Consider the following 26213-nt stretch of genomic DNA (forward strand, 5'->3'; position numbering starts at 1 on the left):
TTTCCTTTGGACAGTTTTGCGCCAGAGCAGGGGCTGGTAGCCACTGCAACCGGTTTGAGCTGGACTATGCACAGGGACACCAAATGTGCCCCCAGTGCAGACGTCAAAGCACTCTTGGAGTGCACCCACGCAGCCCCAATACACTAAAGCCTGTCTGGGAGGTGGCAGGAATCTTATTGTCCAGGCCTCCCCTGCTGGGGTTTCGTCCAGCAGCAGGAGGGCAGACTCGTGTCTGTGGCTGGCAGCATCCAATTTGTGATGCCAGGGTCTGTTAAGCTGGTACCGGGTATACCGGTGCTGTCAGGTTTCTCCCTCTAGAAGGGTGGGATCATACTGCCACACCAGTTACTGGTGTGGGGTTATGATCCCAAGGTGTTTCTAAGCAGCTATCCCAAAGTTAGCATTTACTGCGCGGTTATAATGCACTTAAGAGTATATGGTTTGGCTGCATCGCAAACAACCCCGGAATAAAGGTTCTGAAAGCTGCAGCGGGGCTCTGCTGAAACCTAGCACCCTGCCTTCAGGATATTGTCACGTCCTGCATAGGGGTGACTGATCGGTTTAACACGTGCAGTGATATGGAGAGATATAGGTAACATATCTCAGTAAGGGGTGCATACACCACCTTACCCAGGCTGCAGTAGCAGACCTGTGGTGTCATTTTGGAAGGCTTCCCAGGTGTGGCACAATACACGCTGCAGCCCCTGGTAGGCCTCTGGGGTACCTAATGTCCTGGGTACATAGTATACCATATACTAGGGACTTATAAGGGTACCCCTGAATCCAATCTGGAGTGTACCTAAAGTACTGGTAATCGATTTAAAGGGGAAAGCAGATAGGCTGGGGTCCTGAATAGCAGGATCCCAGCCAAACTAATTCAAAAACCAGCAAAACACCAGGAAAAAAGTGGGGGCAACCATGCAGTCAGATTCCACCTTCCTACACTGCCTTGCAGTGCAATGTGTTCTAGAAGCTAGGGCTGCTGACTTTGGAACCTGAAGAGCCAGGTTTGAAACCTAGCACGTGGTTCAACATCCTGTGGTTCAGGGCAAATTACTTAATCTCCCTGTGCCTAAAAATGTGGAATGGAATGTGTGTGAAATGTATTTGCTGTATGTGATTTTGTAGATCTCCACACATCCCCCACCCTTCCATGCACAGTGTGTTGTTCCTTCCTAGCCAGAATTGCCCCGGATAAATGCCAATCCATACAATGCATCTGTGAACAGAGACTGCATTAGGTAGCATCATCTTTACCTAAAGACTATAAGTAGCTGGAGTGAGAGTGTCATCATAAGAGTGGGCAGCAGCACACTAGAGCTTAACACAAGGAGACATTTGACAAGACTGCACCAAAACACTGAAGTACAGAAGAAAAACACTGAGGAAACCTGGGATGCACCAAAACTCTGAAGCACAGAAGAAAAACACTGAGGAAACCTGGGATGCACCAAAATACTGAAGCACAGAAGAAAAACACAGAAGAAACCTGGGATGCACCAAAACACTGAAGCACAGAAGAAAAACACTGAGGAAACCTGGGATGCACCAAAACACTGAAGTACAGAAGAAAAACACTGATGAAACCTGGGATTCACAAAAATACTGAAGCACAGAAGAAAAACACGGAAGAAACCTGGGATGCACCAAAACACTGAAGTGCGGAAGAAAAACACTGAGGAAACCTGGGATGCTCCGAATCACGTCTTGTGGAGGACTGGAAAAAAAAGCTGACATTGTAGGTATGTCTGGCGCCTTAAATTAATTCCATATGTCCTTTCCTGTGAAAGCTGTTGGTGGCATCAGGTGGCACCACCAGAGATAGAACATTACACAGAACTGTCCAGGTCCAGTAGGGCTCAGATATCTAACAAATAATATGCATCAATAAAGAAAAAAATACACAACATCCCTTAGTTATTCTCGTTGAATACCAGGGATTATTAAAATATTTTCGATTCACGGGGATTGAGTCAACAGGGACTGCACTTATCTCAACGTAGGGATGGTCAGAGCTAATCTTTGGTGCACACAACCGGATGTTCAATACCCCTAAACTTCCTGGGTTTAAACAACACTAACATATAGATTCGCAAATCTGGTCCGGCACTCATCATTATATCATACACATGATTTAATTTTCAATGGAGTTCAGCAAAACAGCAATTTAGATGATGTATCAAATTCATCCTTATCATTATACATGACACCAATCAGACATATTTATTTTATTTTCCTTTATTCATGATTCTTCATCTTCACAAGCGGTTAAAACACATAGCCAACGCGTTTCGTCCTCTCGGACTTCTTTAGGGCATTTGATATAATCTCTCCTACCTTGACTACACGATTTATATAACAGTTCTCTTTTGCACCCGTATGGTTTTAACCTCATAAGTTGAAACATGTCCACATAATGATAAGTCAGAGAAGGGAGTTCACGCAGAAATAGGCGTTTCAGTCAACATATACAGAATGGGCATTTCACTACAGTTGGAGTCCCATAATTCCAGAAATAGGGCTGGCTATAAGTACACACACAGGGTTTCCGCAATCGTGTAAGGCGCCTTACGAAGAATCATGAATAAAGGATCATAACATAAATATGTCTGAATGGTGTCATGTATAATGATAACGAAGAATTTATGATACATCATCTAAACTGCTGTTTTGCTGAACTCCATTGAAAATTAAATCATGTGTATGTTATAATGATGGGTGCTGGACCAAATTAGTGAATATACCTGGGATTATTAAAGTGTAACTAAACATGGATCTGTTGTTAACATCATACACCGAGTTCCACCATAATAAATGTGAAATTACACGTGCTGTGATGGATAAACTACGTGACTGCTCCTCTATATGTTTCATAACCTCCAATGGAAAGGACCAATGCTATCTTTTCTATGTCAAACGTATGATACAAAAGTTACTCAATAAACATCGTGTTACATTCATTTTTATTGAAATATCTTAAATAAGCTTTATATATATTACTAGCAATATTCTTTTCTGTAGCATTTAAAAAAACAACAAAAAGGTTTGCGTTCACCAGTGCATTATATAAGTTGTTTTTTTACAGATTCTTTTTTTCCCAAGAAACTTTATTTACAACTTTTAGAATTAAAGAAAACAAACCAGCAGCCATATTGGAAAAGGGACAAACCTTAATTCTCTTTTGGATTGCCTAAAATTACATTTCACCTGCTTCAGACTATGATGGGCTCTTTATGACCAGGAAGGGCTCAAATTGTCCACTGGAACTCATTGAACATGGTGCACTGATCCGTCATTCTGTAACTGTACAGATGCTAGTTTAACTTGCCTGACCTAAATCTCAAGTCCTGTATTAGCGGTAGACCTAATGTGGTTTCCAGTATTTCTAATATACTTTTTACCCGATGCAATCTACAGTAACATGAAAAAACATGAAACACTTTTAATGGTCCTCTCTAGGACATGGGTAGAGTGACACTTGGACTTGCTGTATACAAAACAGAAAAAAATATAATAAAACATAAAAAAAACACAGAAATAACCTTGGTAGGTTAAACAAACACCAAAACAGTGAAAGGAAAAGAACACCTCAAAAATAGATCGCAATCACTTGCTCAATAAATGATGCCACACGTGGTCTTTTTTAGTGGCATCTCTAGGGCGCTGAAAGGGTTTTCTGGAATCAGTTGCACGTTTATGGACTGGATTTCTACACTCTGCAAGAGATGGTGCTGTGCTACGATGGGAATTCCAGTCGGGAGCCTGTTTTAATGTGCACTTTATGCGACAATGCAGGCGGTAGGCTAAAGGGTACAACCTATGCTCAAATTACTGCATATGCATGGTAACTTTCCTTGTAACAGGAATAAGCACACAGTTTGCAGGTACCCATGAGTGGCCGAATGTGGGTTCCCAAGCAAAGATAAAGTGCTTGCTGGTACTGGATTAGTAAAAGAGAACCAATGAGACTGGGTTGACTCCTTAGATTCTTCTGTTTGAAGATTGGCAAAGCACAAACTACAAAGCACAGTCATTACCCAAGACAACATGGAGTCAGTGGAAAGGGCGGCTCCCGCCTTTACTGCTAGTGACTGGAATGAGTGGTTTACGAATGCCCGACTGTAGACCTCGATTCAGAACAGGCGCAGCAGGCCATCCTCTACTTCGAGGCGCAATTAGTGGGTAAAGCTAGTCGGCAATAGGCTTCTCTTCTTAACAAGAAATGAGATGGCTCAAGGTAAACATGCTGAGTGACTTTGAAGGTCTTCTCCTTTGTTACCCTGTATGGGTTATACTTCCAGTGCGCTTACAGTTCCTAACTTCTAAGCCTAGTGCCAATCATCTAGTGCAATTTACTTAGCCGTGCATTCCGTCTATGCGTAACCGCACAAAGGAGCCCTTCCATAGTTTCACAGTTAAATACAGGCACATAAATTATGCTATGCATGTAGCCATGGTATAATTGTATGTCTATAAATGTCTCACTTGGGCACAGTGGATAGAAAATTGTGTAAGTTAATTGCAAACTTCCTGGCCCCTTGCTAACATAGGGTCGATGGTCCCACAATCTTCACCACATACTGACACCCCCCCACTGCACCACACACCAGATTCGCAAACCCCGCATCCGAGATCCAGAAAACGATCAACTCTATAGAGTACTCTGCACATTTCCTCAATCCACCCGCGTTTCCATACTATTCCAGGTGCAATCGATGAATTTATTAGGGTCTCGTATTGGCATGTGGCAGCTGCCAAACAACAGACCACGCACTCCTGTGAGCACTTTGCATCCCAGTTCACAGTTAGACATACTATGAGATTAACTGGACATTTGTTCATTCAGCCGGTGGATCGCAGAGTACACCACATGAACACAGACTTTGGTTGTGAGCGGGATGGCGGCACACAATGCTGTTGCATCAGTAACTTGCTGGTGAATATTGGTATTATCTTTGCGGCATTCCCTTCCAAGAGTAGAAGCGCTCACACCACTCTGACAAAGGACGCGACCCCACTGCACTGCATGCAACACATGCATCAGAGGAGACAGAAATGGCTGTAAAATGCACATGAGCAGAGCGCCTCTGAGATTCTGAAACAAAACCAAATTATTGTTCTAATGTATTCGGCTTCTGTTTGGTGATTAATCCCCACATTCCATCCATGGAAGTGGATAGATACAAATATCAGATTTATCGGGAAGAAACCTAGATCCAACTCACGTAGATTGTGATTAAAGCTTGTCACATTTCTTTGTGTTATTACCGATAATAACAGCTTGAAAGATGGGAACTCTACTTATTTCAAATGTTACCTCTGAATACCCAAATTAAGCAGTACATTACCCTGGTGTCATCAGCCTACTGCAGCCTCAAGACAAGCCCAGATGTGTCCCACAGCTCCCCAATGAGTGAGACACCACGCACAGGAGGAAGCAGTCACACATACTGCAATGCTCTGAGTGCATGGATGAGGAACAAGCCATCCTTAGAAATAGGCAGTGCTATCTGGCAGGCAGGGAATGGTTGTGACATTCAATTATCAGCTTTAGGATCACAGTGTGGTTGTACAATCTAGCACCACCTGGTGGTGCAGCAGAACAAAGTCACAGACAAATAGTGTGGACAGTGGAGGAGGCCCAACATCTGTAAAGTTTAACAAACCCCAATATGAGGTAGCCATAGAACCGCAAGTGAAGGGATGGTCATGTGAACCAAGGCCACTGCTGTGCCACATGGCTACATGGGTTCCACTGAGAAGCGAGCACGAAAGAAGTGTCTACGAAACGTGGGAACTAAATGGCAGTGTGATCCCGGGCCTATTGCAGAAGGTCCACCTGGTCCTGTGGCACAAAGTCTGCCTGTGGCCCATGCAGGTTCAATTTTTAAGTTGATTTATGGTGGCATAAGTAATGAGCATGTTAAAATAAATCTGCTCCCTCAAAGATCTCCTGTGACTGACTCTGTAGTGAGCTGTGCTTATTCATAAGAAAAAGAGAGAACGAGAGACAAAGACTGTGTGAAAGACAGAACCAGCAAGGAAGAGAAAGCAAAACCCAATTGTTTTCCTAACCGTCTAGGTCTAGTGCTACAAACATGACTCTCTGAAGGTAGAAAATGTTGGTGCTGTTTTTGTTACCCTGGGATTTATTGCACTTTCCACTGAATCTAATGTGATTTGAAAAGGTTCTTTCGGAAGTCTCATAACTTTCTCCAACTAATTAGAACACAGTGGCAAACCGATTATTTTATCTTCTCATCCTACTCCTCAGGGAGTTCAAGAATCCCAAAGGCAGATCACCAAGCACCAAGGCTGAAACCACAGCATGACAGTAACACCGACGAGTTCTCCGCCTCCTCATGCAGATCATCAAAGCTGTGATGCAATATCTTCAGGCTGGTGACCTGGCGCCGGGCACCAGGAACTGAGGGCAAGAGTAGAACCCTATCCTGTCAATGGGGAAAACACCAGTTTACAAACCTCTGGAAAAGAAGTAAAGTGAACTTTTTTTACAAGAAAAGGAAAGCAGGCCATTCCCCTTTCCGGAAATAAAAGCAACACCTCAAACATTAGGAGCGGTAACCAAGTAGAAGTACCATGCACCAGGGTTGGACCACCTCTCCATCTTTGGCTTCACCTCCAGAGACCCTCCCTACTCACACCAAAGTAACTTCTGGTAAGGCTCCCATATCATTGAGTCTGTTCCTTTTCATTAAAGCAAAATAAATCTCAAGCAGAAGGTGGTCAATGCACTGCCGCTCTCCCTAGGACTGTGCCTCGGGCAGCTTCAGACTGGACTCTGCAAGGGGCCTGCTGGCTTTGGAGTCCAGACTCTTGTCCGTGCAGATCAGGCTCTTGGACTCACAGTTTAGATTTTGGTACCGGGAAGGGTTGGGAGAGGGCCGATGACACACAGACATGAAGCTGAAGCTGCCCAGGCAGCAGCCCGGGCACGTGATGACCTCGTCTTGGTCCAGCACGGAGGAGGAGGCATTGAGGGGGACAGTGCTGGAGTTCTCTGTCCGCTCAAACACTACTGAATTGGGGATACTGATTTCTGAGAAGCTACAATCCAGCCCGCCAACACCCGGCCTCGGATAAGGGAAGCCACCCCACTTATGTGGTTTGCTGACAATGACATTGTTATTGTTGTACATCAATCCATTGGGAGGAACGACCTCTGGCTGCCACCGATTGGTGGCAGAGGAGGAAGTAGTGATGAACGCTCCATTCGTCAGAGGCTGCAATGGACCATCCAAGAAAACATTTCCCTCCACACTGTCGGGGCTGCTAGAGCAGTCCATTGGTTCCACATCTGCCAGTCCCCTGGGAGTCATGGAGTCCTCTGCTGTCCCAAAAGAGCTGGAGTCTAGGAGGCTTCCAGATTCAAAGTGCAAGCCGTCTTCCTCCTGGCGTCCACTCCGCGGAGGGAGGGTCTGCCGCCAGTCATTATTTGGTGGTCCAGGCTCTATTAATAGATTTGCCTTTCGAGGAAGCTCGGGAGAGGACGGCAGCGAGTGGCACCTTCGCGGAGTGAAATTCGGCTGGGAGAAGTCACACTGTGTTTCCATCATTGGCTCTGGGGTCACCGGACTACTGATCTGGTAGGACGGAGGCTGGGGCAGGTCAAAGGTCAGCGAAATCACTGATTTGCTAGGTGTATCAAAGAGTTTAATCCTGCCTCCATTCAGATCTTCACGCTGGGAGAAAGGGTTGAAGCGTGCTGGGGTGTCGATGTTCATCCCAATGCCCTGGTACGGATATCCCATCCGTAAGAGGGCCGGTGACTTCGGAGGGAACATGTCAGACTGGCTTCGGGACAGGCGCTGATCAGGCTGCAAGTGCGGAGAGCACAGGCTGCTTTTCCATTTATGACCAACTGGCGTTCCCTCGTTGTCGGTCTCGCCTGTTCACAAAAAAAGCAAAGAAGAATACATTCAGCAGGTATTGCGATAAGTTATAGCTATATTGTAATCTCTTACAAATATTAAGAAATGCTTTTACTGTGACAATGTATAATATGGCATCCTACAGACTGGTGTCTGTGCATGGAAACACCAGACAGACACTTTTACTGAGTAATGCTCTTTTCAGTGTAACATTTAGTTGGAGCGCATGGCCCTAGTGCCTCCGGCAGCGAACTGGCAAATGATGACCCGGCTGGCAGTGGGGCAGATGTCCCAGGACTAGCGATCAGCAAACTGCCGAATGACAGAGGGCCCCTGGCACCATTACCAGCAGAGAGCAGTCTGTCTTCACCCTTTTCCACATGCAGAGTCGAAAAGTTAGGAAGATTAATATTTCTGGCACTCATCACTGATTTCTAATCAGTTTGTTACACACAGTGCTACTTTCCGCATGAAGTATCCTCTCTAATTTTAGATGACCTTTGAGTTCTAAGAGACCATCAAACTCTAAAAGAAAATTAAAAGAGAATTAAATGTTTACACATGTGATGATGGATCTGCAGATATGGAGAAAAACTTTGGACACTATTTAAGGCACTGGCTTTAGAAAAAACACATAGTTCAATGTAACACGCTTAGTGATGGGCGGTGAAAGAATATCAACTGAGATGTTTCAATACACAAATAAGCCATTTTTTCAACTCCTTTATTCCCCTGATTCGGCTAAAAACCTCAGATACAAAGAAAGCCCCCTTCCTGTCCCTGGAGTAGAATTTATTCAACACTGAGGTACAGCGCACCACGCTCAGTGGCAGGATATGTATGCAGTAGGCAAACAAAATCACCAATGAATAGATAAAATAATAAGCTCTACTGACTCCCACAGTGAGAAGGGTGACGTCAGTCCTGGAGTCAGCAAAGATGCCACTATATACTGGTTCCTTGCGCTTTCTGTTTCTGGTACCGGATATCTACGGTGACGCTTAGCTGCAAGGAACAGCTGCTGCCCTGTGAAGTCCCCTGAAAGGGGGCGGATGAATCAAAGAAAGCAAAGACAGACTGTGGCAGAGACAGACGCCCAGCACTGGACCATACCACCGCTTTGTGTGTGTGGATCTGCCCATTGGAGGAGTGCGCCAGCGGTCCTGTACGACCAATTCCTGCAGCTCCTGCTTTAGTAGCCGCAAACTCTACACACTCCCTACTATCACTAGCCTGAGAAGAAGTGGGACAAGCACTAGAGTGGCTAGTTTTGTTCCACAAGGACCTCCTGCTGAGTGAGGAAGTGTTGATCTTCCAGTTAGCTGAAGTGAGGAGACTGACTGGGGCCCGGTGTCTGATGATCCCGCCCCCCTACTCTGCACAGTGAAATAATCTTGCAACATTGTTATAAGTTGGAAGGTATCACCTGCTCATGAGGGAGAGGAGCGTGACTCGATAGCAGGAGGCAATGCTTACCCTGATCAACGGCGGCATCGATATGTAGCAATGATGATTTTAAATTACTCCAGTTGCCAGGTGTGAATCCTGAACTTCATTATTTATCAGTAAAATACTTTAGTAGCCTCTTGAAATTATGCCTGCCCTCCATGATACTAGAGGTTATCGGAACCTCATCGCCAAGCGCCATCACGTAGTCTACTTAGTAAAACAGAAGAGACTGTAATGAAAGCAGTGGAGGGATGCGAAGGATTAAAGGAGCATCTCTGGAGGACAGCAATGCTGCAGAACTATTTATTGAAGCAGAGTGGCCTTTTTCATCACTTCTCGCTAGCGCAGGAACTTCTGTACATTCACGTGCTTGGAGTTCCTATAAACCGCACACCAGCCAATACAAGTATGCGGTCTACTTAAGGTACAGCTCCAAAAATAACATACAGGCAAATGCACATGGAAGGTTGAAAATTCTTGAGGGTATATCTTTAGGGTTTACAGATTTCTGAAAGGTTCACGTGGCCAGCGGTCACTACCAGAGGCTGCCGGTTGGGCGGTGGGAGAGGGAAGTGGGGGTGTCTGGTGAGCGAAAACAATTTGTAGAACGTCCTGCTACCCCCAAGGAGGTGTCCTACCACTAATGAAGGTGGGAATGCAAGACAATGTGAAGGAAGAAACAGAAAATCCAGGTTTTCATGTGTGGTCTCAAGCGACAACAGTTAGATTTCCCAGAGAAAATGGGAGCTCAGTATCTGGAGGTCAATTAATTAAAGGAACGACCAACCACCTATCCTGTCTTTCTAAACAGGAGGGATTCTGCCTAAAACAAATGATAAGACAGACTCTAGCTGCAAGGTAAAGCTGATTTCTTTTCCAGTAACATAGCAGACGCAAAGAAAATTGAAGCCGGAATGTTACAAAATAGACATCAGCACTAGATGGCAAGGGGACTGGAGTTGCATCAATGGGTCAAAAACCAAATTACAAGTTAAGCCTTTGAGCTTGAATCCGCTGCAGTCATTTCAGCAAATAGTTCGACAACCCTAGATATAAAGAGTTTCCATAATACAATCTAGAGAGAATGCTAAATTTCACTAAGATTTTGCGGAGGTCCCAAAGAAGAAAAGGAAAGATCTTCCAATGTTTCAAATTATATCAGCCAGAGGACGTGACTTTTTACACCGTATGTTTAAGGGAGAAAGTCAAGTCAAAGAAGACTCCCAGGTTCCTGACAGAATTACAGTGTGGAGAAGTGTGGCTCAATGGTTGGAGCGGCAGACCCTGATGCAGAGATCTAGCCCAGGACCAGGGTTCAATTCCCCGCCTCGGCGGGTCTTGGGCTCAAAAATTCCACGGACCTGATAATTCTCGCCTCGGTGCCTATTCCAATCATGGAGTCCCACTCTTCAACTCTGGGCAATAGCTTGCTTAATCTCCACAACGGCCCCACAACGCTAAGGATGCCTGGCCTCCACCTTGGGGGTGCCCAGGAGTGGACGCCTCACAGGGAAAGCCAGGATGGGTTCCACAGCGGTATTCGTACAAGCGCCTTGAGACCCTTGCGGGTGAGTAGTGCGCTATACAAGTATAAAATTTACATTTACAGGGTCGAAGAGCAGTGCCAAACTCTGAAGCCACCAGTCTGGAGTCCAGAGGGGAGGTGGCCTCCAAATGTGTGATCGCAGTCTTGTTTCAAGTAAGCGTGAGGATATTCTCTCTCCTCCAGGAGGTGACACGAGTCCGACAGAAATGATTCTGGAGTTGTCCTGTGCCGTCGCTGAAATGACAACCTGGGTGTGGTGTACATACGACAAGTGAGAATCCAAAGCTTGGAATCAGAGCGGCTGAGTGCATAATGTAGAGACTGTAAATCAAGGAAGGACTCCTCTGGTAAATGAATGAGGTTAATTGAAAGGGCAGGAGAGAGACTTCCACACCTCTATCAACCAAAGACGACGATCCTATTTAGTGCTCAGTCTTTGATTCCAAAGCTAGGAAGGCAATGATCGGTGAGGAATGAGACGTAGTGCGAGGCCAGCAATGAGGCTTGCTAACAGAAAACTGATGCCCTGCCTGCAGAGTCTGGGCACATGGTGTGATGAAGGCAGAAACGCTGGAAATGTTGGAATAGCGAAAGGCTACACAAATATTACACATGCAAGGAAACACATCTACGACAAAGTTCACAAGGGCAGGACTCTGCCCTCTTAGTTGGGGACAGCAATGTTCGCTCTGTAGACTACTGCATCGCATTCTGCTATGGCTGCAGTGCATGAGTTGTTGGTGGATCTAGTGAGTCAACCTTGCTTGCTGACAATAATGATAACAGGTGACTGAATTTTAAGTTAGTTGGAAATAGTACTAGCAAACGTAACAGGACTCACTGCTGGGCCACAACCTTCTTTTCCACAAGCTACACAAGGGTGTTCCCCTCCAGGCGTGTAGGCAGTCCAAGGAGCAGGTTATGCCGGTATCTGATCGGACTGATTGTTAGGCTTCGGTAGACCAAATAGCAGAAGTAATATAGTTTTCTTCTATTTCTCACTTGTGATAGGTGAAGGAAAGCAGAGCACTACTCATGCCCACTCCAATGGGCAACAGTTTAACCTGGGAGTTGGCTGGATGCACGGCTAAGTCTATGATGAACAATGAGGCCATCTCTTTTTTTTATTGCTTCAATATGTAGGATGACTTCCACTTCCGCTCTACTATCCTCAAGTTTCAAGTCCAGGAAGGCAGAGATGCCACTCCACATTAGGTGATCACGTCACCCACGGATAGTGCAGGAATTTAAGGGTTTTACTTGAAGGAATTGAAAAATCTCCCCTGCATGCATAGGAGCATAGAGCATGGAGAGGCTTATTTGCTGTATGCACTTTGGATGGAGACCAGTCAATGTGGAGGATACCAACAAGAACCTGGCAGACGACAAAGTCCTTAACAGTGTAGCAACTGAAGGGAGCGTCTTTAACAATATGGTGGCAGTTGTTGCACCAGGATCCCACTGACTATGAAGCCCGTGTCGATAAGGCACTTATCAAGAGCACAGAAAGGTAGTTTTAAATGCTGCAAGATGTTTGGTGCCTTTCTGAGTAACCACTGACTTTGACAACAAGGAAGGGTGCTCTGAAAAGTTGGTCAGAAATTCCAAGGCAGGCATCTGAGTCAGGTCAGCATTTTGTTAGGAATCGTTTGAATCCATTTGTCATACTGATCATCCACAAAGAGGCAACATGTGTTGCGAGCCTTCAGATGGTCTCCAGACTTGGCAGAGCTACTAAAAGGTAGAAAAACAGGCTTTGTCCTCGCCTGCAGTCCGGAGATAGATCCTGAAGAAGCCCTTAAAGGCTGCAGCTGGGAGAAGGAAGACCACAGAGCAAAGACACCTATGGCAGAAGAAGAGGACAAGCTGCAACAGTTGTTGTGCTTGTCCAACGCCCGCAAACAATGCATGGTCGCAATGTAAGGTAAACGACCTCCAGAGGCACTGGAATTGTAATCCCCCACCTCGCGGGCTGCCAGCTGAACCAACACTACTACCTTCAATTTATGTTCAATATTTATGTAAGTCTATACCAGTGGTTCCTGGACTTCAAAGCATTTCAGTTTATGAAGGATCTAATGATGGACAATTTGTGCCTTTCCTAACAATGTAAGTCCCTAACTTCATTAAGGAACCATGCAGCGTAAAATACTTTGATTATTTACAGTTAAAGCGATTCATTTTTAGGTGTCAATTAATGATTATTTGCAAGCTTATTTCTGATGGCTCACATTCTTCTACCAACAGTGTACACGTGAATCTTAATTTACCCTTATCCGTCGCCACAGCAGTAGTCATCCCCTCTCCTGCATCACTGATTCCGAGGTCTATGTCTGCACCCTTGGTATAGCGCTCAAGGATCACTTCCAACCGCTGGACAACGTCACAGAAGGAGGGTCGTGCTTTCTGGTCCATCTGGGATAAGGGAAAATCAGATCAGATGTATTAATGCAGTCCTTTTTCTAATAGGTATCTTGTATTTAATCCAGCTTTATCAATCACACAGATTAATTTGGTTGATTATTGCTAGAGTGTTTTTTCATTACACAATTACCTTTTATTTTAATTAAGATAATTAACCAGGGAGAGCCCATTGCCTCTCCATCCCTTCACACTTATCCCCATGTTTTCTTCTCCATTTTATATTAACTAAATCCTTTCAGCTTTTCTATCCACATGCCTAATCAATTTTATTTTCAAACTCACCACTACTTTTATTTTATGTTTTACACTATTATCCTTCATTCCTAATCCCCCAATAACTGCCTATATATTTTCTCTTTTTATGTTTGGAGTGTTTTACCCCAAAGTGTTGGTATCCTGAGGAGAATGCCCTGGCAGAACACATCAAACAATCTCTTCTCAATGATGAGGTCAAGGGGTAGAGGAGAAGGGACAAAAGTACAGTATCCCTCTCTGGTCATACTTTTACTAACTTCGACGTACCAAGCCTTTGTTGCATTTACCCCTACTCGAAAGCCTCAGCAAAATAAACTCATCCAAATACTTTTTCTAGCTTCTTTCTGTAACTTATCAACAGTCCTCACTGGTTTTCTTCCTGGTCTTCCTGTGCACTTCATGCTCAACCACCAAATCACGCTATTGTATTCTATGCACACCTGCAGCATGCACTGACACCTTTAAGAGTTCCGCCAACAGCCACAGATAGACACGTTGCACTGTGATTTAGTGCCAGCAGCGTGTTCAGTGCTGAAAAATCAGCATGAGCTGCGCAGCAAATCAAATTGATTTTGTTGCTGCTCAAGTAGATTTTCTACTTGAGTGGCAGCCAACTGACCGCAAACAGTTGTGACCGCCTAATTAGAAAAATCTCACTGGATGTCCTCCTACTGACCTGAAATCATGCTGGGGACACCAAATCTCACTCGCCTATTTACCTATTTGGAGCCACGCACAAGTAAGAATTCTGCAGAGCGGAGATTGGTGGAATTTGGTCTGAAATACATGTTACAAGAGTAACGCGGAGTCGACAAAATTCCTCAGGCGTGATAGAATATTCCACCCATCCCCAGACACAAGGTATCAAGTGTTGCGGATGCCACATTTGAACTTTGCACCCAATTTAAAGGCCAGGTATGTAAAGCCACTATAGGCAAAATGTACTCCTCTCTGCTGCCCATTGTTTCAGAGCAGCCAGTCGTGGATAAAGCTTATTTGGCCATTAAGCTCCCGCAATGAGTCTCTTCATCACTTCTGTTCCCAGGCAATGGGACTACACCCACGGTGGAGGTTTGAACAATAAAGAAAGGGAAGTATAGAGGAAAAGCTCTGCTGTAAAGGCCTAGAAGAGCAGAACACTATGGAGCTTGTTATTAAACTGGGTTTAAGGATAGATACCAATTGTTGGAAAATGGCCCTCTCTGCAGGGTCACCCCCAAACCTTTCTCCTTCCTCCTCCATTTTTTACTGAATTTGTTTTAGTTGGCTTTAGGACTCTGCTAACCAGTGCTAAAGTGCATGGGCGCTCTCCTCTAAACATGGTAACATTGGCTCATACCCAATTGGAATATTTAATTTACTCATTGGCCTCTAGTGATGTGCCCAGCACCTGAAAATTAAATGCTACTATTTGGCCTGCAGCACTGCTTGTGCCACCCACTTAAGAAGCCCTCTAGCCATGTCTCAGGTCTGCCATTGCAGAGCCTGTATGTGCAGTTTACAGTGCCATTTCGACCTGGCAAGATAAACTTCTTGCCAGGCCTAAACCTTCCCTTTTTATATAAGGTAGGCCCTGGATAACCCAGAGGGCAGGGTGTAATGTATGTAAAAAGTAGGGCATGCACTATTTAAGTTGTGCATGCACTGATAATGAAAAACTCTTAAATTCGTTTTTCATTACTGCAAGGCATATCTCTCCCATAGGATAACATTTGGCTTACCTTATTACATTTTTAAGTGTAATTCCCAAATGTGAAGAGATCGACTTTTCAAGTTTGGGGTGTCTGAACTCACAATTTAGAATCACAACTTGTGCTGCAGTTGGATTTTAAATTGCAGTTCTAAAAGTGCAATTTTTAGAAAGTTACCATTTTCTTACTTTAGCCATTTGGTGCCTGCTGTCTGTCTCGGATACACGCCTGGGGAGGGTAATAGCTGGGGTTTGTGTATTTTCCCCCAGGCAGCCTCAAAGAAATTGAACCTAGGCGTGACTTGATAGGCCATCCACATCCTGATGGGATATCCTGGGCAGGATGGGAGGGAGGAGCAGGACATATCCTCACACTTACAACTGAATAGGCTGTGTCTTGTCCCCACACAAGGGGCTGCATACCCCCTGTAATGAGTCTGAAGCCAGGGGAGGAAGGGAGTACCTCTGTGTACTTCAAAGACCACACTTCAAAGGTACAACTGGATATAAGTACTGGACCTCTGACACCACCACTTCAGTACACTTGTGGATCTGTAAAGACTCTGCAAGGAAGAAGAACTGCTGTACTGCAGAAGGACTGATACTCTGCTGTACTGCTGCTATGCTGGACTCCAGTCTTGCTGTGCTTCCCCTCTGCCTGCTGTTGGATGAGAACGACCAGACCTGTGTCAATTTAACCCAGAGTAACTCCAAGGGCTTGTCTCCTGAGCTGAAGTCTCAGGGACATAAACGACTTCCATCCCTCCTGCATCTACACCGGGGCTCTGCAAGCGGTGGGTCTGCCCTGCCAAGTGGTGCCACCCTAGTCCTAGACCCTTGAAAGTGGGCCTAAGGTGTTTGCGCTATCGGAACCGATGCATCCTCTGCTTCATAAACAGAATCAACGCACCGACTCAAAGATCTTGGACAGGTTGGATAAAATACCTAGCCTCCTAAGAAAAATAAATTATTATACACGGAGGGGCCAAAAGCTTAAACCTTCATCAGCTTCGTAGTGGAACCCGAACACAACCCAGAGCAAGCAAGAAAATGGGCCTCTTCTCAACCGGTTCCTTGATTTATGAAGGGCTATTACTGGGTTACAATGGACCACTGACAACCATCTGGAATGGTGTAACTGTACCTGCTGCACTTGTAAATCTGTCAATTGTATAAGTTATGGTAAATAATAGAGTGATATCTTTGCAGGATTTGTAATAATACATACTTTTTCCTGGTGGGAGGAGGGCCATCTATCTTGCAACACAAGTGGTGCAAGGGATTTCCTTTAATTCCCCCTCTATGGCTACAGCCCTATGTCTAGCTGGTGAACTTGAGAAGTGGAGACAGGAACACAAAGGAAAGTTCCCATAAATCTGAGTTTGTTTTTAAGTCGAGCCTACTAGACACTACATTTGCGGACTGTTGCGAGGCATATTGTTGCTTACAATGAACACAGAGGGGCTTGGAGCTGGCCCACCGCTTACCAATGGTTGGCTTTTATAATTACTCTCATTTGTCTGCTTCTTATTCGTGTCCAAGCATATCAATCTCATGTCCCTCCCATGGAGCACTGCCTGTTTTCTGTGTGTGTCTGCCTAGTTTCTGTGCTAAATGTCAGGGAACTACATTATTCTTTTCATGTAAGCAATCACAGAGAGTGCATGTGTGTTCGTGTACTTCTCTACCCTGTCGTGCTGCTGCATGTCCCTGTCAGCTTCTCCCACACCCTCTGTGCTGTCCTAAACCTGTGTGCTTTTCTGTATTGCATTCGCTGCCTGAACTCCCAAGTGTTGCTGCTGTGTCCCCAGCCCTCCCCGTGGTAACTGTGTCCTCCTGCCATCCCTTGTGTTGCTTCCAACCACACTGTTGCTTCCACAAACACCCTGCCCACTTAAAAAAACAAAAAACACTTGAGCTTTTTTTTGTTTTTAGTCACCAATTCAACTTGACTTATAGGCGGAACAGTCATTTTGTAGTATTGTGTGCATTGAGGATTCTATGTAGAGTGGCTAAGAACCATTGGCAATGCCAACAGCATCGGCGGCCCTTCTGCAATGGCGAAGTAGCATCGCCCCACTGGCTTAGAGGCAGCAGCTAAATAACAATATCTTACTATCGTTTTATTTTTTAGCTGCTGGCTCTGAGCCAGCGTGTGCGGGGCGGGCCATGGGAGGTGGGAGGATTGGTATGTGCACTTGTAAGCCATTATGTCAGTTTGGCCGGCCGTCTCAGGCCGTCCAAACTGACATGCGCACTTTGTTTTCTCCAACCTGGCTGTACTATACACTTATTGGCTTTGCCAATGCTAGTTTTCCTCCAGTACCCCCATGCACCCCCTTCCTATAAGGGCCACGTGAGGGGCTTCGCTGATGCCACTCTGAAGAGCACCGCTCAGTCACACTTACATTGCAGCAGTGGAAAGCCAGCAGCAGGAAGGCGGGCGGGCAGTCGGCGTTCACCATGTTCCGGAAGGTCTGCACGTCCAGGCCGAAGTCCTAAGAGACAAGGGAGGCAGAAGCAGAGAGATAAGGGGGCAGAAGCAGAGAGATAAGTGGGCAGAACTGCTGAACAGGTGTAACACTTTAGAGCTCTGTCATACACAAGCGAAGCTAGAACTAGGCCTGGGCGGCAAATTCCGTTCCGCTCGCGAAATTTGCGTAATTTCGCGTTCCGCGGAGAACGCGAAATTGCTCAAAAGTCTGCTTTCCGTGATTTCGCGAAATTTTTGCTTGTTCGCGTTCTCAAAATGCATGTTCGCGAGATATTTCTCCTCGAGCACGCAAACAGCAATTGCGAACAGGAAAAAAGCACCGCGAACAAGCAATTCCGCGTGTTCGCGGAATTTCTGCGTGTTCGCGGAGATTTTTTACCGTTTCGCGGAGATTTGCGTAACGCGATTACGCAAATTCCGCCCACCCCTAGCTAGAACAGCACAGGGCTCTCTCGAAGAAAGACTCTCGCGGCAGTGCTGGATCTTCATTAGCAGGTGGCGATAAAGGCATACAAGTGCACTCGATGGAGACACACGGCATCTTGGATTCCTCGTGTTTACACTTCAAATGCACAGAGGTATGCTACATCTAGAGCCCTATACACGAGCAGGGATGGTGGATATCCCATAGTGCATGCCTTTCCTAATAGGCACCAAGCTCTGGACTCTTTTACGGGGGAAAAGGCACTCTTCATGAAACAAGCACTGGCAATGATAATGCAAGCAAATGCTGTCAGCATGCACTAGCATATAAAAGCCACACCTGCAGGCCTCTGCCGCATACTTCCAGGCCAGGCCCAGCTCTCCGGTGCTGCGGCACCACTCTGCTTCCTCCTGTTTTACGGAGTGCTCTATCCTGCTTTTGCCTCGTTTTTAACAGCTTTCTCCTGAAGCATCTAGCAACTCCATCAGTTTGAGACCCTCACGAGTGATTTATGGCACTTCATACATCCTGCTCGATTAACTGAAAGTGATGCAGTTTGCTTCAGGATTTTTCTCTCACATTTTAAACTGGAGTGTAGAAATGCTATTCCTGTTGCTGTCTGTCAATGCAAGCATTGTCAAAGCCAATAGATCTGGCTTTAATGCGCTAACACACGATAAAAAGGAAACGCAAAATGCTATTCGCATATTAAAGGCAGAACATTTGCTTCGAAGAGGCCAGGCAGTGAAACAGCAGATCCAGGTCTCATTGGCAAGCTTGAATCATGAGTAATATGGGTTCCAGAATGTCTCTTAGTGCAACGATTGCAGGACGGGTTTTAAACTCCTGTGGCCTCATCATTCACTGTGTGGCACCTTCCCTGTGACAACGCGTGCATACTCATATCATTCACTGTGTCGCACCTTCCCTGTGACAACGCGTGCAACCACTCATCATACACTGTGTCGCACCTTCCCTGTGACAAGGCGTGCATACACTCATCATTCACTGTGTGGCACCTTCCCTGTGACAAGGCGTGCATACACTCATCATTCACTGTGCGGCACCTTCCCTGTGACAACGCGTGCATACACATTCATGCACAAGTGCTGTTAGCGTGGTTTAGTAGAATAAAGCCAGACCTAAAGCTCTACCAATGCTTGCTTTACTACTAATACACACGTCTCACAGAGGCTTACATTATACTCCTCTCACACACACAGCTATGTACATTCACTGTGACAACGCGTGCATACACATTCATGCACAAGTGCTGTTAGCGTGGTTGTTGGAAAACAAAGTAGCATCTGTGAAGCCTGCACAAATAACATGACTACATTTGTCCTTCACTTGGAACCAAACACCCAATTGTAGCTCCTGACTCTCAGAGGGTAGCGTTGCAGAGCAGTCGGAGGCTTACTCAAGGGAGGTGGTGTGGGCTAGTAATCGCCATTTGCAGGTGCACAAAAATAACACTCAATAATTGATTGGCCAGTCTGTACTTTGCTTTATAAAAGTAAGAGTACATTTATTAAACACACACACCACTCAATACTATGCACCAATTTACAAATATACATAAGCTGTTAGAATGACTTTGTGACATTGCATAACATCTCCACCCCTCCCGCGAGGGGGGTGGGGTCTAGTACCACCACTCCCATGTATGTACATCAACTTGCCCCCAATGCAGTTAGATGAACATAACCTGCCTTGGTGACACATGACCCTGACTGAGCATCTCCTACTGACCATAGAGTATGCACCTCTATATCTTAAGGGCTCGCAGTCTGGGATCTTCACCTAAGCGCAGCAGCAAGAATCCATGTTTACGCACACTTTAGAACGACAGTACTCATCACCTTGGTTGATCATTTGAATGCATTGCAATTACAGCCCCTAAGGGCATCACAGATGGAATCACAGGATTGCGCATATACAGCCAGACACCCTAGCAGGACTGTCTGGCAACATAACCCCACTTGGCTTATGACATCTCCTTACACATGTGACTTACAGTCCCTTCAAAAGAAGTACTCCTGGCAACTACACTTCTCCTGCAGGGTGCCTCTTCACTTTAAAAGGAATCCCAGGTAAAAGCATGGGATTACGTAAATACAGCCAGACCCCCTAGCAGGAGGGTCCAGCAACATAACTCCATTTAGCTTAACATTACCTTACACAGGTACTTCACTTTACACATATGACTTTCAGTCCACCTAGAAAGAAATAACCAATAGTAAATGCATTTCGGTGCAATTACACCACTTCACCTCCAGGGGATGCCCTTCTCCAGACATCCCCAACTCAGCCCTTCACTCCGTGATGCACTTCATAGTACACCCTCAGCTGTAGAACATAAGTTCCAGCCTAGAAGGTGTTAAAGGCTGGCTGAGACCTTGAGAGGTTATTCTTTCAGATGCCCCGTGAAACTTAGGGGTGGACTGTTCTTCTTTATGCTGGGGGAGACTGCGGTGCTCCTGCAGCCCCCTGCACCCCTTTTCACACGTGAGGGTGACCCCCTCCTCTGGGGGCCACCAGGCACCACAATGGCAGATTTCTTTGTGCTGGGGGGGGGGGGAGGGGGGGGGGGAGACTGGGCCTCTCCAGCAGCTCCCCCAGCACCTTTTCACAAGTGAGGGTGACCCCCCTCCTATGGGGGCCACAAAGCACCAAAACGGCAGATTTCCAAATGCCTGGCGAGGCATTATGGGGCGCTTCATGCTCCTCTTTACCAGCCCCCGCCACTGGGAACACTCTCCTCTGCCCTCTGGGACTCAGAGAGTAGATTCAGCAGTGTGCTGTCTTCACTGGCTCCCTGCGCCAGCCTTTTGCCAGGCTCTCCTTCTAGGCCTTTCTTCTCCCTGCGCAGAGACCCCTGCTTCTGTGCACCAGTCCTGGGCTCTTCTTCTGGTGCTGATAGGGTCCTGGGGGCAGTCAGGGGGTCTCTCCTTCCAACTGCCCATTGCACCAGGCTCCAGCACCTTCAGCCTCAGCCGACCACACCCCAGAGAGAGCTTCTCTTCCTGTGCAAGCACTTTTTAAAAGTTGAGTAGGGGGCTGGCAGGAAGTCTCTGTTGGTCCTATCAAACAGCGACACATCACGTCCCTGCTCCCTCCTTCTTGCCCAGCCTCTGAGCTTGTTCAAAATGGTGTCGTCCATGGTTTCTGGCCACAGGTCTGAAGCCTCATCCCCCACGCTGCCTTCCCTCCTTGGTGCAGCCTGGTGCCTGGCACCCAGTGACAGCTGCTAATTGATGAGCCTGTAGCCCCTCCCATCTTCTCTTCATGGAGAGGAGGCCCTAGCTTGTGGAAGAAAGGTTATCAATCCATCCAGCTGAGGTCAGCCCTCAGCCTGGGTCTGGTCCTGGCTGGCTCACAGAAATATGACAGTTCAGGATGACCCAAAAGCAGTACAAATATGACTTTGGACTCTGCAGAATACTTCTTTTCACCTCCAATACAATGGACTTTAGTGCATGTCTGGAAACTGTAGTGTGGGATCCTGGTTGTCATAGCAATGTCTAGCTTATGTCATCTGGGTTCTCTAGCTTGTCTTTATGATGTAGGTATGCTCAGACTGTTACCTTGGTTTTAGAATGTGTTGATTTAAAGGTGGGTTCTGGGACCAGGGACGGTTGGGAGAAAGCAACTGAATTGCTGTTGAGTTGGATGTGAGATTGGATGGGTCCTCTTACTTGGATTAAACCTGCAATTGTTTCATGGAACTTCTGTGTCCAAGCATCTTATTACGTCTAAGGGAGGTTCCTACATTGGCGTAGTCGGCAGAAGAACCAAGAAAGGACCCAACATCTGCAACGCTCTGCTTGTAATTTAAGTAAGGTCCTCTGTTCATTAATCATTGGGCTGGGAGCTGTCGCCGTGAAGGACTTACTTGTAGCTAATTAATCGTCACGGGCTCGCCCTTTGTTTTGCTAAATTCTGTTCATATGCTGTTTTTAAAAGGGTCCTCTGTTCATATATCATTGGGCTGGGAGCTGTCGCCGTGAAGGTTTAATTTGGTGCCAATTACTCGTCACGGGCTCGCCCTTTTGATTTAAATTCCTTTGGTGTTTTGCTGACAAAGGAAGAGAAATAACAGGAAAAAAGGTGTTGCGAGAGCCCTTACACTGTATTTCGCTGCGTGGCTTACCTCGTGTTTGCTGCGGTGCTTCGTGGTGTTTTGGGGGAGTTTTTGTCTTCTACTAGTCTCTGCGAGTGGAGTTGCGATCTAACGGCTTTTTCAGTATCTGCCTCCGGAGAAGCTCTTCACTCGGTGGCTGTCTCTTGCTTATGGTGACGTAATGGAATCCTGCAAGGGGATTCGGTGATTCATCAACGTCATCATTAGCTTCTCCTTCAGAACCTTGGCAACGGAATCTCAAGAAGTATCTGTGAGTTGCTAGAAGCAGTTTCGTCGCGCGTGTGAGCAAGCGAAGGCATGGACACCTTCTTGACCCGGGGAAACATGGAAAGTAAGTGACTGGTGGTGATCGATTCAAGCAGCAAGTTTGTCACAGGAGCTCTGATTTAATTTTCCTTTACTGACGTGATGACTTTATGAGCTGAACATCGCTCCATTGTTTTTTATCGTTTGGGTCGGGGACCTTGGCACTGTCTGTCTACAGCAACGGAGAACAAAGCTTCTGTTTGGGAAAGCACAGAGGGTGGTTTTACTCTGTTCTTAATTTATTTCCATCGTTTTGAAGGACATTTCGAAATGCTTTTAGTTAGGCCTTGTTCATGAACAGTTTAGTATTTCTTTAGGTAATACTGCCATCTACTGTCCTTTTGCTGTATTGTTTTTTTCATATATTTTACACCTGATTATTGGCTTTGGATAGAAAAGAGTAATTTTTCAATAGAGTGGGTAGTAATGTTATTTAAGTGATTAGTGTTAAGTTTTGCTTGTGCTGTTTTTCTTTAGCAAGCTGAAAACATGCAGAATGTTACTGCTCCTCCCTTCTTTTTATCAGATCCTGGTGAACCTATGATCAGGTGGAAGAAGTGGAAGAAGGTATTCGAACGGTATGCCAAAGTCTGTGGTAATAACCTTGGTGCGGAGAGAAAAACTGCTCTTCTCTTACATTGTCTGGGTTCGGAGGGGCAAGATGTTTTTGATCATCTAGCCGAACTCTCGGCAGCTGAAAGCAGGGGGTTAAATGAATTTGAAGTATGTATTAAAAAATTAGATAATCATTACCTCCCTAAAGTCAGTACAATTTTAGAGCGTTTTCAGTTTACCAAGAGACTGCAAAATGAAGGGGAGTCTGTAGAGGTATATGTAACTCAATTAAGGAAGCTTGCTTCTTCCTGTAGGTTTGAACAGCTCTTGGAGGAAAGAATAAGGGATCAGTTTATGCTAGGGTGCAACCTAGAGAAGGTTCGTGACGAGCTATGGTTAAGAGATGAACCCTCTTTAGATGAGGTATTACAGGTTGCGAAAAGAATCGAACATTCTTTGAAGTGTGTAGACACCTTGAAGAATGATATGAAAGTCTCTGTTCAGGTTGTAAAAGAAGGGAATGGTACTAAGGACATTTCTAAAGCTGCAGAAGCTGTTAAGAGTAAAACAAAACCTTTTGTCCCTAGATGTTTTAGATGTGATAAACTTGGTCATTTTGCAAATGATAAAAAATGTCCGGCATTGAAGGCAACTTGTTCGAAATGCAAGCGCAAGGGTCATCTTGCTGTTGTTTGCAAAACAAAGAGTCCTTCTAACAGTGTCAGAACTGTTGAGTCTGGATTACAGGAGGAAGACTTTGTGTGTGGTCAAATTGTAGTACAAGTTCAAGCTGATGTACAAGAAAATAACTCTGGAGCATGTAAATCTTCTCCTTTGGATATCATTCAGGTTGAGGGGGAGAAGACAAAAGTGTTGTTTGATTCTGGGGCGAAAATTACTATTGTCTCAAAAACATTTTATCAGGAGAAACTTGCTGGGAAGGTAAAGTTACTTAAACCAGATATACGTCCGTTAGCTTATGGAGGTGAACCAATACCACTTTGTGGGTATTTTGTTGGTTTGATTGAGTATGGTGGTAGATATCTGTCTGGGAAGGTGTATGTCTCCAAGAAGGGCGATAGCATTATCAGCTGGTTTCATCAGGCTGATTTAGGGGTTATGTTGGATCCAGGGAGCACGAATCCTATCATTCTTAAAAAGAACATCCAAAATGTTCATGTTGTTTCTGAAGGTGGTGTTCTCTGTGCCATTAAAAATAAATTTCCCAAGGTGTTTAGGGAAGAGTTGGGTTGTCTAAAAGACTTTAAATTGAATATACCTTTACGTCCTAACTCTCAACCTTCTACGTGTAAAGTTAGGAGTGTCCCTTTAGCGGTGAGAGATGAGATGAAGAAGGAGTTGGAAAAACTTAAAATTGGGGGTATAATTGAAGAAGTCTCTAGCACAGAGTGGCTTGCTCCGGTTGTCGCTGCTCGCAAGGCCAATGGGTCTCTTCGTTTATGTGTGGACTTGAGACAACTAAACAAATGTGTGGTTGTTGATAAATATCCACTACCTAATATCTCTGAGTTACTCATGTTGTTAGGGGGTGCTAAAGTTTTTAGCACCATTGACTTGGCATCGGCATATCATCAGATTGAGTTAGACAGGCCTTCCAGGGATCTGACTTCATTTGTCACACCTTTTGGCACGTTCAGATTTGTTAGGATGCCTTTTGGCTTAATATCGGCGGCATCTGTCTTTCAGCGCGCAATGGAAAAAGTACTTGAAGGTTGTGATGGTGTGTGTGTTTATCAGGATGACATTCTGGTGTTTGCGAAGGATCATAAGGAGCATAGGAAGGTGCTTTTTGATGTTTTGAGTAGACTGGAGGATGCAAATTTAACTATAAAGCTTGAGAAATGTCATTTTGAGACCTCATCCATTCATTATTTGGGGCACACGATTTCTGGTGCGGGTATCTCTCCGAAGCCTGATTTAGTTGATACGATTTCACGCATGCCGCCTCCCGCTTCAAGAGAAGAATTGTTGAAGTTTTTTGGGATGGCAGAGTACTATAACAAGTTTGTAGAGGGGTTTGCTGAACATTGCTCAAACATGAGAGCACTGTTGAAGAGAGGTGTAGAATTCAATTGGTCTCGGGAGTGTGATGAGGAATTTCTTGGGATAAAGGAAAAACTGAATAATGCGCCTAATCTTAAAGGGTTTTGTTCATCCAGAGCATCTGTGGTAACTACTGATGCTAGTGTAAAAGGGTTGGGTGCGGTGTTGCAGCAGGAGGGTGAGAATGGTTTGGAAACAGTGACTTTTATTTCGAGAGGCCTTAAGGATGCGGAATCACGTTATTCTGTTATTGAGCGTGAAGCGCTTGCGGTTTTTTGGGCTATCAGGAAATTGAAGAAGTTTTTATGGGGAACCAAATTTATTGTTAAATCGGATCATAAGCCACTGTGTGAGATTTTTGATAAGAAGGGTATTGACCAAGTTTCTGGGAGAATCAGTAAGTGGGTCATAGCTCTTCAGGAGTATGACTTTCAGATTAGATACATTCCTGGTGTTGATAACACAGTGGCAGATGCTCTTTCTAGGCTGGTTGGTGGTTGTAGTGATGAGGAAGAAACTGATGATTGGGCTGAGGGAGATTCACATGTCTGTCTGGTCAATGATGGTATTATAGATGAAGCTCAATGGCGGGAGAGTTTAACTCGGGATCCTGTTCTAGCTGAAGTGATGGATTTGATTCAGAGAGGGTGGTGTAAAAAAAAAAACTGGGTCAGTTGAAGCTTTGAAGTTTTGGGGTGTGAAGGATGAATTGAGTGTGACTAATGGTATTTTGCTACGTGGCACACGGTTAGTACCTCCTTTGGAATTAAGGAAAATGTTGGTTGATATGGCACATGAGTTGCATTCAGGCATGTCTAGGATCAAGGAGCGTCTTCGCTCTTCTTATTGGTGGCCCGGTATGGATTTGCTCATTGAGAGAGTTGTTAGAGATTGTTCGGTGTGTGCTGCGGGTGGAAAGTCAAAAGTTGTTAGAGTTCAGCCCATGGTTATAAGGGAGCTACCTAGTGGT

General features: G+C 45.4%; 1 protein-coding gene across 2 annotated transcripts in view; it reads right to left on the minus strand.

Annotated features, from left to right (window-relative positions):
- Positions 1-2946: 2946 nt before the first annotated feature.
- TESK1 (testis associated actin remodelling kinase 1) overlaps positions 2947-26213 on the minus strand; it is a 500668-nt gene continuing 477401 nt past the window's right edge. For both annotated transcript variants that reach the window (XM_085628037.1, XM_085628044.1), the window contains exons 8-10: positions 17665-17754; positions 13158-13302; positions 2947-7909 (exon numbers count right to left, since the gene is read on the minus strand). In XM_085628037.1, the coding sequence (XP_085484163.1) occupies positions 6768-7909; positions 13158-13302; positions 17665-17754 (1377 nt within the window). In that variant the 3' untranslated portion in view covers positions 2947-6767. The remainder of the gene's footprint in view (positions 7910-13157; positions 13303-17664; positions 17755-26213) is intronic.

Source organism: Triturus cristatus, chromosome 2_1 (assembly GCF_964204655.1).
Source record: "Triturus cristatus chromosome 2_1, aTriCri1.1, whole genome shotgun sequence".
Classification (NCBI taxonomy): domain Eukaryota; kingdom Metazoa; phylum Chordata; class Amphibia; order Caudata; family Salamandridae; genus Triturus; species Triturus cristatus.